The sequence below is a fragment of the Benincasa hispida genome, chromosome 11, assembly GCF_027475165.1.
Source record: "Benincasa hispida cultivar pf3 chromosome 11, pf3_genome.v1.1, whole genome shotgun sequence".
NCBI lineage: Eukaryota > Viridiplantae > Streptophyta > Magnoliopsida > Cucurbitales > Cucurbitaceae > Benincasa > Benincasa hispida.
This window is the reverse complement of record NC_143488.1, coordinates 88,834,424-88,848,954: the sequence shown is the minus strand read 5'-3', so window position 1 is coordinate 88,848,954 and position 14,531 is coordinate 88,834,424. Positions and strand designations below refer to the sequence as shown.

The 14,531-nt window shown below is 30.4% G+C and overlaps 1 protein-coding gene across 1 annotated transcript; it reads left to right on the top strand.

The window, feature by feature from the left end:
* The first annotated feature begins 9,828 nt into the window (after positions 1-9,828).
* Positions 9,829-12,971, top strand: LOC120091907 (seed maturation-like protein). The gene is made up of 5 exons (XM_039050070.2): positions 9,829-10,562; positions 10,661-10,904; positions 12,040-12,138; positions 12,270-12,484; positions 12,732-12,971. The coding sequence occupies exons 1-5, from the start codon at positions 10,105-10,107 to the stop codon at positions 12,805-12,807; spliced, it is 1,092 nt and encodes a 363-aa protein (XP_038905998.1). The 5' UTR covers positions 9,829-10,104; the 3' UTR covers positions 12,808-12,971.
* The last annotated feature ends 1,560 nt before the right edge of the window (positions 12,972-14,531 follow it).

Below are 14,531 nucleotides of genomic sequence, written 5' to 3'. Positions count from 1 at the left end.
CAGGTGGTTGCCATGTGTCCAAAATCGTGGACCCCGTCCACGAATTATTATTATTATTTTTTGTAATTTTCTTTCTTACATGACCCCATCTCTAGATTGGAATATGAAAATAAAGGAGGAAAAATGTGGAATATAGGATATGAAAATTGTAATTAATTAAATGAGAAAAATGAATGATCAATTTTATGAAGAGACTGCGGTAGACATTGGAAAAATACTGACAACAGTAGACATTGGAATATGAATTTTAATTAATTTAATGAGGAAAACGAAAGGGTCAATTTTGGGAGATTTTTTAAAGAGAAAGAGAAAGAGAAAGAGAAGGAGAACGAGAAAGAGAAGGAGAAGAAAAAGAAAGAGAGAGATGATCCACGATTTTGGGGAGTAGAGATTTTTGGGGATCGGACCTATATAAAGGGAGGCAAATTTTGAGGAGTCCACGATTTTTCTTCTTGTACACTGAGAAATATTACATATAATCTCGGTCTTGAAAGTTAAATTTTTATTCAAATCTCAAAGACGTGACGGGAAAGGACGAAGAAAAACTATTATAACAAATTTCTAAAAATGGTGTTAATTGTAAAAGATGAAAAGTTTTAGGGGTTATTTCTGATGGATTTTCTTAAAATTTGCTTGTGTATTTAGGATTTGGATAGTAGCAAAATGGTAGCCATGAAGCCAATGTCAAAAGCATTAGTTATATATATCAATCCTTCTGAAGACCATGTGCATATGACTAGAGGAGATTAGGAAAATGGTGAAAATTGGCTACATAATTTTGGAATTTGAATATGATAGCAAAATGACAGCTATGAATACAATACCAAAGCATTAGCTAAACACATCTATCCAAATGAATGTCTAAGAAGAGATGAGGAAAAGAGTGCAAATTGCCTAAATTTGGACAATATCACAATGGCAGCCATGAATACAAATACCAAAGCATCAGTTAAACACATTAATCCTCAATAGTCCTTGTGCATTTTATCAATTGCTTGCATTTCTTAGAATTTGGATGAAAGACCTTGTATTCATTCTTGATCAAGATTGTTACCGCATTTTCGGACTTGAAATTAAGGATGTGTTTAGTTTAAATTTTCAGGTGTATAATTTTAAAAATAATTTATTTTAAACAATTTTTATCAAAAGCGTTTAAAATAAAAATGATTTTTTTTAAAAAAAAAATTATTTTCTCACCTCAATCCAAACAAGTCCTAAAGTTCTATTTGATAACGGTTTACTTTCTTTTTTTTTTCTTTTGTTTTAATTTAGCTAATAAATACCACTTTTACCTATAGGTTTCTTGATTTTGCTATTTATTTTCTAAAAATGTTTTCAAAATCCAATCCAATTTTCAAAAACTAATAATAATTTTTAAAATACTTGTTATTTTTAGAATTTAGCTATAAATTAAATGTTTTCTAAGAAATGTAAAACCCATAGTTAAAAAATGGTGAGAAGACCAACTTAATTTTAAAACACATAAGAAACTAAAAGTGAAATTGTGTTGTCAAATTAGATCGAAATTGTTTTTGTGAACAAAAATTCAAGGGCCAGGATAGTAACCAGAAATCAAATTATTTATTTATTATTGTGTAAGAAACCAAGTCTCTATAGAGTAAAACGAAAGAAAACCAAGTTTCGTAACTATGAAAAAGCTTATTGACTGACGTCCACAAAGAGACATTAAACTAAGCCCCCTTCCTGACATCCTCACTCCATCTCCTATAACAGGTTTGGTCCGCTGGTTTCCCGTTGTAAATAAGCATTAGAATTGGACATTTAGTGGGGCATGAACGTTACAAACTCCTAAATGTGATGTGATTAGGGTTGTGATTAGGGTTTTTGAACGTTACAAACTCCTAAATGTGATGTGATTAGGGTTGTGATTAGGGTTGATAAAAAACTCCGCAGAATCAAGTCGAGACGGAGAATTTTCGATTTGACCAGAAATGAGATCAAACCCAAATTCAAAACGATCTCCGAATCAGGGACAGGACGAGGCTCCCCATCCCCGATGAATTTTTTTAATTTTTTTTATTATATATATTTATTTATATATATAGATATAGATATATTTACTTTTATACAGTAAAGTTACTATTTTTTTTTTTACTTTTTTTTATTTCATTTCATAATATAATTAACTTTTAACTTTTTATTAAATTTTAAAGTAAAGAAATGTTAAAATGTTTTTAATTATTAATTTAAATAAATAATACCAACTTATTATCTAAAAAGTGTATCATTTCAATAAAAATATAAAAATTTATTGATTTTAAATAAAAAAATAATAGATGAGGAATTTTTTCCGATAAGAATCCGATCCCTAAACAGGGATTCCCCAACTCCTCGAAATGGGGAATGGGATGGGGACGGGATTAAAAATCCCCACGCGGAGATAGGGATGGGGATTACATCCCTACCCCGTTGTCAACCCTAAATGTGATGCTAAATATATATGATCAATTTGAGGATTTTTTTTAAATAATATTATTTTAATAAATAGTCAAAAAATAGGGTTGAGGAAAAAATATTGACAAAAATAAGATTGAAAAATCATGAATAATCTGGTATATGAATATAAGAAAACGTGAGATTTGGAAAATATTAATAGATTCTACCAAGAAAGTAAAAAAAAAATCGATAGTTTGGATGTGCGGAAGTTAACTTTTTATTCGAATCTTAGAATGAAACCTACTCTGAACTTGTATTATTATTACTTCCAAGTTTGTTTTTAATCAATGAAGTTCATTTAGATTTAGGTCATGTTTAAGAGAGTTTTTGGATATGCTAAAAGTTCAAGTACCATATGATATTCCTACCATTTATTACTTACCATATCAACATTTTGAAGGATAGATTTATAAAGGTGATAAAATCATAGTATGATACTCTCGTAATACAATGCGATGCTAATTCGTGAAAGAAACGTATAGGTAAGTCGACCGAACCCGTTTGGTTGGATTTTGTTTGACTAATTTGGATGGACATTGACATTCCACGAATACTTGGTCATCCTTTATTTACTCACTCTCTCCAAATAGTTTGTCTCTCAATTGTCCTTTTAAGTTGGACCACCAACCACCAAAATCCTTATTTTGTGTTGGGAAAATATTTGTATTATGATGTTGGATCATTTTCCTTGGGGGGAAAAAATCAGGTTTAGTTTAATGGAAAAATGAACGGTTTGGATGAGTTCTTCCGCAAAATCTTGATAAGAGAGCTTCTTGTTATTTGAAAACAGTATTCAAAATACAAATTTTAGGTCCAGATCATTGGTTTTTTCCTTCTTTTTCAAAAAATTCAATTTCTTGTGTTTGGTTTGATAATTTTATTTTAATGTTAAAGATAGGATTTTATAGTTTAATTTGAAACTGACTTTTCAAGTTAAAAGTTGTTCAAAATAATTTGTTTAGTTTAAAAACTAAAGGTGAAAAGATTTTTTTTTTCTTTTTTGAAATAGAAAAACTATTTTCTTAGTCTTAATCAAGTGTCTCAAATATTATTGTTGTTGTTATGGTTTGTCTATTGGGCAAACTTACTTAATTTGATATATAAAAATTAAAAATAACAAATTAGATAAAGTAGGATTACATTCAAATGAATGAAAAGTAATTGTTTCTTAAAATTACTTCGGATCTAACTAAATTAATTGATGATTTTTTCTATTAAAAAAAAAAAAAAACCTAAGACCATCCATTTTGTGTTTTTGTTTTCTATTTTTGAAAATTATGTTTTTTTTCTTATAAAATATATTTAAATTTTAAGGCAAATTTTAAAAATAAAATAATTTTTTTTAACCGAATGAACTTACCTAACATTAAATGCGTACCATCAACCAAGCTGTCAAATGATGCATATTGTTAAACTTAAAATAAATAAATAAATACAGAAAATAAAATTTTAAAATATTTTTATGTTGACTTGATTTCCTTTTTTTTTTTTTTTTTTTTAAAGAATTGTGTATATGTGTTGTCTTTCACTTTTTCATGGACTATTTTTCTATTTGAAGTTAAATGTTGAAGTCAACTTTAAAAAATAATTTTTTAATATTTAAATTTTAAAAATATGTGTATTTGGTTCCTGTCTCCATATTTTTAAGAATAAATTTGAGAAAGCACTCAAATAATTTTGTTATTATTTTAGATAATCACATGTCATTTTAAATTAATAGTATTTAATATATATATATATATATATACTACTCTTGTTTACTTATAATACGACTAGATATATATATTTGTTTTAGTTTTATTTAGTTTCATTAATTTTTTTGAAAATTTATTCTCCAACAACTCTTAAAAATAATTTTTTTAGTACTTTGGAAAGAGATTTTACATATATAAATTGAAATTGAGTTGTTAATATTAATTCAATATATAAAAATAATTAAGGGCCTGTTTTGATTGTTTAAAATATATTTCAAAAGCTATTTTGAATAATTGCCAAATCCATTTTTTTTCTTTCTCAAATGACTTATTTTTAAGTTAAATACTTGAAAATGTATTTCAAACATACCCTAAAGCAAATTTTTACGTATTAACATTTTACTTTATTTTAGAAAAAAATTTAAATAAATGATCCAACTGATCCAAACCATTCTAATCCAAATGTTTCATGGTTGGATTGGGTTGAGAATTATTGGGTTGAATAAATTTCAATCCGAACAATTGAGTTGGCTCTAAAATTATTCTCAATATTTTTAACACGTTTAGTTTAGTACAACAAATTAAGGAAAAGTAATAAATAATAAATAACAACGAAAAAGTATGCTGATATATATATATAAAACAATTTATATGCTTGAACTTTGAAAGTTGTATAAAAAAACATTGACATTTACTAAATGAACTACTTTAGATAAGTTTATAATAATCATTAGTTTTTTTTAATACAACAACTATAGAGATAATCAATCAAACATTTGATTTCTAAAAAGAAGGTCATGTTAATTACTATTGTAACTAAATTCACTTTGATTATAAACCAATTTCACTCAATCTCGTTTAACATTAATTTTGTAACAAAACCCTTGCAACTAACGAAAATGATTGTGGCTCAATTCTTTTTTAATAATTAGATAGAAATAATGAAAAAAAAAATGGAAAATCACTCCTATTACACAAGCGCTAGAGATGTCCAGGGGTAGGCTGGAGATGTCGTTCCCAATCCCTATCCCTGCTCTCCATTTCATTTTCCATTCCCGTAAAATTTCCCCACAGGATCGAGGCGGGATTCATGCAGGAAATTTTTTTCCGTTTGTTTTTTTTTAAAAAAATGATTAATTTAAATCACTAATATGAGCAAATTTTAATTAAATAATTAACTCTATTACCAAATTATTTATTATGGTTAGTTTTACATGACAATTTGAATTTAAAGATAAATTACTCAAATTTTGGCCTAAAACAACTAATCAAACTTTTTTAGTAGAAAGAAATAGATATAAATCAAATTATTCACATACATAATCTAGATATAAATATTCAATTCAAATATATTCATTATCTTGACCAATAAACAATCAAACTTGAAATTTAAACGTAATGTTTATATAATAATAATAATAACACAACATTAAATAATAATACTAAATAAGTAAATAGAGGCTAATCGGGGGGATGGGGACGGGGAATGCATTCCCCATTCATGTTTAGCTCACGGAATCCCCCCACCCCGTTTGGGGCGAGACAATGCGAGGCCCTGTCCCCATGGAAAAATTGGACATCACTAACAACTGCTACACCCAATTTGATTCCAATATATTATACTAGTATTTTGTGAGAATTATGCAGTTGCCTTTTTAAAATAGAATTATAATGAAAGAGCTAAATTTAGAGTTTCAATTAGGGGTGTTTGTTTCAAGGTTGGGATTGAATGGTTTAGGTATCCTAAGCTCAACCTTTGTTTGGGGCAAAGATGTGAGAAGCCTTATTTTCTTTCTTCTTTTCCCATGAGTTTGAATAGTAAACACTATTCAAACCTATGGGTTATCTTTTTTTTTTTTTTTTTTCCTTCTAAGTTAATCTAGGAAGTACGTCGGCCAACCTTTGGACACCACTTTTGACGATTATAGTCAACCAACTCTAGCCACCACCCTTTGACAACCGCTGCCAGCTAGCCAACTCTGGTTGTGACCTCCAACGACTGCCATTGGCCCACTCCAACTGCCACCTTGGTGACTGTCATCAACCAACCTCTGACTGCCACCTCCAACAATTGTCATGGGTCAACTCCGACCACCACCGACCAACCTTTGGCAATCCCCCTCACCCTCACATCGGCGAAATTTCGGCCACCAACTCCATCGACCAGCCTCTGATAACCACATCTGACGGCCACTACCAGCCAACCTTGAAACACATTAATAAAAATGCTTTTAGTATATATCATGTTGGAATACATAAACATGCAGCAGAAGAAAACGGAATCATTAAACATTCTAATTAAGTGATTTTGACATTAAAATAAGCATGTCCATAGAGAATTAAGAGGGTTTTAACACATACCTTTGAAGAACCTCTTGAATATTGATCTTCAACTGCAATCTCCTTTTCCTTTGATTGTGAACCACCACAAGGTCTTCCCTACTATTCTCTTAGAGCCTTATATTGAGTTGTGGGACTCAAAACAAGCTTGAATTAGGAAAAAAAGATAAGAGGTCACTGGTTACGTTCTTCAACCTCCAGAATTTCTCAGCAAATTCAGTCAATTGCATGCCCATTTCCACTCGAAAACTGATCTATATATTGCATGACTATCAAGTATCATGCAAACAAGAATCATGCATGAATTACAGCTCAAGCTTTGATTTTGACTGAGAATTTCAAGTGGAATGTGAATAAGCTACCAGCTTTTTTAGAGTGGAAAAATCCCACTTTTGGGATTTTTCATTTTTCAAATTTCCTTTTGATTTTTTATTTTTTTTTCAAAATCAAAATTTTAATTCTTTAATTAAAATTGAGATTTTATTAATTTTATAAAAATTAATTCCATAATTTATTTTCTAATAAAATTAATAATAAATAATTAATTAAACAATTTAATTAATTCTATTTAATTTAATATCAAATATTAAATTAATTTATCTCCAATTCCATAAAATTAATATTTAAATCATATTTAAATTTTAATTGATTCTCCAATTTCGTTTAATTCCCAAATTAAACGTATAATTATATCACATATAATTACTAATTCCCTTTATTCGAATTTGAACGTTTCAAATCAACTTATCACGTTATTCTAAGGCTTATCTGTTTATGAGCTAATAGGGGACCTAATGGACCTATAGATTAAGGATCGGTTAAACTCTTTGCACTGAATTAACTCAACTACCGGATCACTCTACTAAAGCCCAGAGTTGCACTCCCCTCACTGTAGATATATTGTGTCCACTCGATATAACCATGATTAATAAGTTAACCCTTCACAGATTGTTCGTAATAACGACTAGGTCAAAAGGATGTTTTACCCCTGAGATTACCTCTTGTTTCTTAAGTCTCATTGATCCTCTAATGAATAATTGGTTCTTTACCTCTTGTTTCTTAAGTCTCATTGATCCTCTAATGAATAATTGGTTCGTGATCCGACCATCAAATCGAGTCTCTCTCGAGCCAATGAGAGGGTGGGGCCCCTTATTCAAAACCTGGAGTCAGCACTTAAGAGAGCAACCTCTCTACTATCCCTGAAAGCGGGTAGGAGTGAATTTCATCTTGCACCATATGTCCCCAGCTATCTACTTGATCTTACTCTAAAATAGAAAACTTATTGAGCCGGCGCTGTTGAGCTAACTCTCACCTATGCAGATCTAAGGATAATCCCAAATAAACAGGAGTTCATAGTTAACTTAGGATTAAGGTTAAGTTACCTAGGTCATCATTGTGAAATAGTCAGTCTTAAACCGTTAACAATGTTATAAAGTAAGAGTGACTTATTTCTTGGTCCGATCTTACACAAACTCATTGCATAGGACGACCCCATTTCTCATGTCACTATATGTATGAATCAGGATTTCGTTGGTAGAACTTTACAACTCCTTGTAACAATTATTCATATATTATATATCATTTAGACTATTTACTCGAACATGATCCACTTTTATGTCTCCACATAAAGTTCAAGTACTAATGTAATAGTCATGGATCTTTTAGTTTACTGGATTTATTTCGAAAACGAAATAAGCAATTCATATATTCAATTCACTTTATTGAATCAAACTTCAATAACTTTATTGAATTTATCAGAATAAGTTTATTATTTGCAAACCACGAGTTTTAGGACATAAAATCCAACATAACAAACTAAACAAATTTGTATATAAAAATATTTTTAAGAAAGAGTTGTCAAATACATGTTTTTTTTAAGGAGTTTTTATCGAAAGTGTTTAAACAAAAATGAATTTTTGAAAGATATTTTTTCTAAGTCATTCCAAACGCGCTATTAGACTGCAATTGTATAATAAGGTATATTTATTTAGGCTATATGTGTAGAAAATCCTAATTTAATTTAATTACATTTTCATTTTTTTCGTTGGTCAATTTAACTAACTTGAAGGCTTATAATAGTGTTTGAAACGTAAAGATTTAAAATTCAAAATTCAAAACTTTTTATTTTTATTCCTCAAACATAATTCGATAAAAAAAATATAGTTTTTCAATAATTTAATTTAATAATAAAATAGTAATTTATTTCAATTTTAAGTTAGCGTATTATGGCAAAAAAAAAAAAGATCATTTTCAGATTAGTTAAAGTGACAAAAGTCTATGGAATTTTATTTCAAAATCTAGTAAAATTAAAATATCAAAGTATTAAAACAATAGATTAAATAAAATGATAATTTTAATCAAAATTTAATTTTTTTTAAAAATATTATTCTAAAATTTTTAGTTTATTTTAAACTTGACTATATTAAAATAATTAAGATAACAAATTTAAACTAATCTAAAATCTAACTAGTGATTAAATACCATAAAATATTTTTCAAATTAAAGAATTTATAAATCTGCAATTCATTTATAGACTAGTTAAGCCTATCTTCTAAACACATATTTCTTAGATCCACACTTCTAAAACCTACCCTCCGAATACAGTTTTTTTAAACTCAGGTTACCTAGACCAAACGTACACGCCAAACGTCCTCTTAAAGTTATTAGACACTTTTAAAAGTTTAAAAAGCTCCACGACATTAAAAAAAAACTTGAGGAACTAAGTACCATTTATTAAATTGAGAGATCATATATACACTAATTTAAAAGCTTAATATCTTCAAAAATAAAATTTTTAAAAGCCTATGAAGTAATTTATAATTTAAAGAAAAATAACGCTTAAAATGTCAGGCCGATATAAACTTCAAGGTCTCAATTTTATTATGGAAACATCAATAAATTTTTGGTGTTGATGAATATTTCTAAAAATATATATAAAAACAAAGAATTAAAAAAAATTAAATTGATATTTTAATATTTAAAAAATAGTTAATATTTATATAAGTGATATTTTATTGTTTACATTTTTTGTTTTATAGATATTTTATAATAAAATAAAAATATTGATTCACCTTTCATATCCATGTCGAATCATGAAAATGTACAAATATCCATAAAAATGTCAACATGTAACTTTATTTTTATTTTTATTAAATCCCTTATTTTTAAATTTATTTTGATTGAATCCCCTATTTTCAAATTTATGTTTTGAAATTTTCCATCCAACCGACCGTAAAGGACCGGACCCAAAATGACAATGAGGATATTTTTTAAAATTTCATTGTCCACAGTCCACTTTCTTATTTTTAACCTCAGAAACTAAATACTCCTACCAACCATCCACACCACAACAATTTTTTCTTTTTTTCTTTTTTCCTTTAAAAGAATAAAAAATAAAAAGTATTTGAGGCCGACGTGATATATTCTTATATTAATACGTGAATTGAAGTCGTAAGTTATATTCACGTATTCACAAGGTTCCGAAAGCGAAGCCCAGAGATAGGAACAGAAATGGGATTTTGATTGGTAGAATCTGTAAGAGCAGGCAGTCCACATAATAGAGCGAGCGCGCCATTGAGGGGATCTTCGAAGCTTTTTTTCCTCCTTCGCTCCCATGGCGTCCTCTGCTCGAACCTTCTTCCTATCTCGTGTCACTGACTTTTCAATTAAGCCCCGCCTACCTCCCCAACCACCGCCGCCACCGCCGCCCTTGCCTTCTTTTTCCTTTTCGCATCTCAGCTTTCACCGCCGGCGTTTCCCCTCCACCTCTGGTGCAACCACTGTCAGCTGCCTCATCTCCGGTGTCGATGGTGGCGGAGTTTCCGATGACTTTGTTTCCACTCGGAAGTTGAAATTCGATCGCGGATTCTCCGTAATCGCCAATATGCTCAAGCGGATTGAGCCGCTTGATACATCCGATATTTCCAAGGGCGTTTCTGATGTTGCTAAGGATTCCATGAAGCAGACTATTTCTTCAATGTTGGGTTTGCTTCCGTCTGATCAGTTCTCTGTCACCGTTAGGGTTTCCAAAAGCCCTCTCCATAATCTCCTCTCTTCGTCAATTATCACCGGGTAATTCTTTGCTGTTTACGCAAGTTTGATGAAATTCTTCATGCTTAGGTGTTTCTTTCCGTGGAATTCCTTTAACTGAGACGAGTTGCTCTTTGTAGGTACACTCTCTGGAACGCGGAGTATCGGTTGTCTTTGATGAGGAATTTCGATATCTCGCCGGATAAATTGACGGGCTTGGAGAGGTCGAAGTCACTGGAAGTTTCGGATATTGAGGAGATTCGGGTTGGCGTTGATTCCAATATGGAGGATTTGGATACAAGGCCTCGTCTCTTGACCGATTTGCCACCCGAGGCGTTGAAGTATATCCAGCAGTTGCAGTCAGAATTATCAAATCTTAAGGATGTAAGGGTTTACTGAGTTGCTAACGGTCTTCACTCTTGCTTATTGACTACACCTCTGTTCTATTGTCCATCCACGACTTGACGAACTGAATTCTCAAAAGCATTTCTCCATTTTCTTTTATTAAGTAGAGATATATAATTCTATAGAAAAAAAATTCAGTATCCTGAAATGGGGCAGATTCTAAAAATTAACAAATGAAGGGTTTCATTTACTATGTTAAGATACAAAATTAGTTGGATATATTTCCTCATAGTTTTTTGCTATTAGCTATGTTATTTAGTGCGTGTGTGCTTTATTAATTCATACTTGCAGCGAGGAGTTATATGTTATCACTGTACAACTGAATTCTTATTTTACTCTCTCTCTCTCTCTATATATATATATATGTATATTCCTAATGTTCAATTGAATCTTTTTTTGTTAAGGTTTGTCATTTGTTTCGAATCAAGCTTAAATTTAAATGTAAATTCCTCAATTAGTAATTGCTTGTCAGGTGCCAGAAATAAACCAGTTTCTGTATGTAGACAAAGACAAATGTTAATATGTTCCCGATGTTATATTGTTAAGGGTTTGGACAATTGAAGGATTATATATTTCCTCTTCCCTTTCAGCTATTTACCTACTTTTACAATATTTTGGAAGCATTTGCTGTTAGATTCAATCATTTAGATAAGTTTCAGTGATTATCGGACATGCAGCTAGAGGTCATATATTTTTGTAGAAAAATTATTCTGTTAGGTTTTATGATTCATCATAGATAATTAGATATGACTCCCATTTAGCAAAAGAAAACCATCAGATGCTATCAAGTTTAGTAGTATGCACTTAGATTTTAGCTTTGTATTCAAATGTAACCTGTTATCACCTTATGTTCTTTGGTGCAATCATGTTCAGGCTCCCTTAATTTACATTGGAAGGGCTAAGGCAAAATAAACTAGTGCTTGATTGCTTATATCATTCAGCATATTTCAGTTATCTGCCTTTTAGTATTGGGAGGTTTTCCTGTTTATTGGGAGGGGGTTAAATAAATGCTTTTTCTGCACGTACCCTGCACCTTAATTGAGGGAAAGAAAAGGCTTCATGACTTGATGATTCTCTGCTTTACCTTCCCATATTTTTTCTTTGAATGTGTCAGGAACTAAATGCTCGGAAGCAAGAAAATATGCAGATAGAACATGGCAGAGGAAACAGAAACGATTTGTTAGAGTATCTGCGGTCTTTGGATTCCAATATGGTACTTCATTTTTTTACTTCTATAACTACACTATTGTGCATATATGCCTTTAATTTTCATCTTGCAAATAGGCTCAGCTGTTGAACTTCATTCTCAGGGCTCATATTCTTACCTCCACATTTATTATGTAGGTGACTGAACTCTGCAAACCATCTACGTTGGAGGTGGAGGAAATCATTCACGAGCTTGTTGGAAACATATTGCAAAGGTTCTTCAAAGATGATGCTAGCTCTACTTTCATTGAGCATTCGAGTGTGGCAGATTTAGAGAAACTTGCAGATGCTGGCAATGAGTTTTGTGATACTGTAGGCACTTCTCGGGATTACCTAGCAAAGCTTTTATTCTGGTTAGTTGGCAATCGTTGGCCTCTATGTTATCTTTCAGTTTATATTCCATTTAGTTCTGGAAAAATTTTCAATGGTTAAACTTGAGTGGTCTTGTGCAAACTAAGAACTTCGAAGCTCATTTGCGACAAAAAAATTCCTGACTAGACTTGTTTTAGGTTCCAAATGGATCTTGCGGCCCATTTTCAAGAATCTTGAAATGAACCAAGTCCAATGATCTAACTCGTTGATGGAATTTTCTTGCTACAGGTGTATGTTATTGGGGCATCACTTAAGAAGCTTGGAGAATAGACTGCAGTTAAGCTGTGTCGTTGGGCTGTTATAATAGAAGGAAGTGTACATTCTTTCTGTATCCCACCCCCTCCCCCCACAAGGAAAAAAAAATTTTATATTACATCTACACCTTTGTATAATTGTTTTTTCAATAAAAAGATTAATTTAGTCTCCCTTATATTTATGATTAATAAAATAACATATTTTGACAAAAAATGTCAATAGCAAAACTTAAAATGTTTCTGTTATGAACCAGAGGAGAGTGGTAGGTGACCTGCTCTCCGGACTGGTTAAGTAACGGCGTAACGCACCCAAATCTGAGTTGATTGGAGGACTTGCATCATCCGGCTATTGAGGTAACCTTGTATCCCGCCGTTCATTTCTAAGCCCGAGTTTGATGAATGTTTGGTTTCTTAATCCTCTCAAATTCGTTAAGTTTCTCTATTTTCTTAATGTGTAGTAGTCCTGAACTTTCATACTTTGTTTTGATTTAGTCTTTATGTTTTCAAATGGGAGATCGTTGAATTTTTCATTGGAATTTACTTTCCTGATGCCGTTGAATTTGTGTATGTTATTCAACAAAATCTATATGCTGGTATCATAATAGTTTAGGATCTATACGGTATCTTATTTAGAATCAATTTCTTGTTTTTTTGGTGTCCTAGCAGTTTGGACTTGGTAGGGTTCCATCAAAGGTGGGTTCTGGATGAGTTTTATTTTGGGAGGTTGAAAATTGTTTTTAGTTCTTAACCATCCTGGATTGGCTAGTGGTAAAAAAGGAGAGAGTCTTAATAAATGTCTAAAAGGTCAATGTTCAATCTATGGTGGCCATCTACCTAGGAATTACTTTTCTACGAGTTTCCTTAACACCTAAATATTGTAGGGTCAAGTGGGTTGTCTCGTGATATTAGTCGAGGTGCGCATAAATTGATCCTGACACTCACAATAATATATATATATATATATATATGTATATGTCTAATATGTTTTTAGTTCTTATATTATATGCTTTTTAGTTATATGCTCAATGAAAAAAATTGTTTGGAAATCAAGTATTACTATGTTTGGTATTTGTACAATAGTGTTTGTAGTTATGAAAATGAATGATGTTTATGCATATTTTGTGGGATTGTTCTTATGAATGTGATGTTGGATAAAATATAGTTTGTCACTCAGATATAAAGAATATATATATGACAATATGTGATGTGAGGTTGGAGAACCAAATCTATATATGACAATATGTCATATATATATAAAGAATATATATATATATATGACAATATGCTAGTTTAGTTATTGTTTATTTTGTAAAAAAAAAAAAAAAAAACTTAAAATAACTTGAAACAACTAATAACATTTTTTAGAGTAACTAATAGCATTTTTTTTAATGGAACTAATAACAAGTTATAAATAGTTGCTCAAAAAGAGAAACAAACAAACAAATTATGGTCACGTAATAGTTTGATTTATTATAATCAACCATGAAATTGTATTTGATTTACTTTTATTAATATAATTAATAAAGTATTTCTATAAATTATGTTTTGGCTGTCAATTTTAATTTTTAATAATGTTGAACCAGTTATAATTAATAAAATATCAAGCATAAACTATTGCAAAAAATCGAACTTTACCCACACTTGGTCCTAATGTATCAATTTTATCAAATTGCACTTCGAAGTTTGAAAATAGTTTAATTCTACGCTGGTAAGTTTTCGTTAGAAAAAAAAATCGTTAGATATTGATAGATTTCTATCCGTATCTGTCTATCCA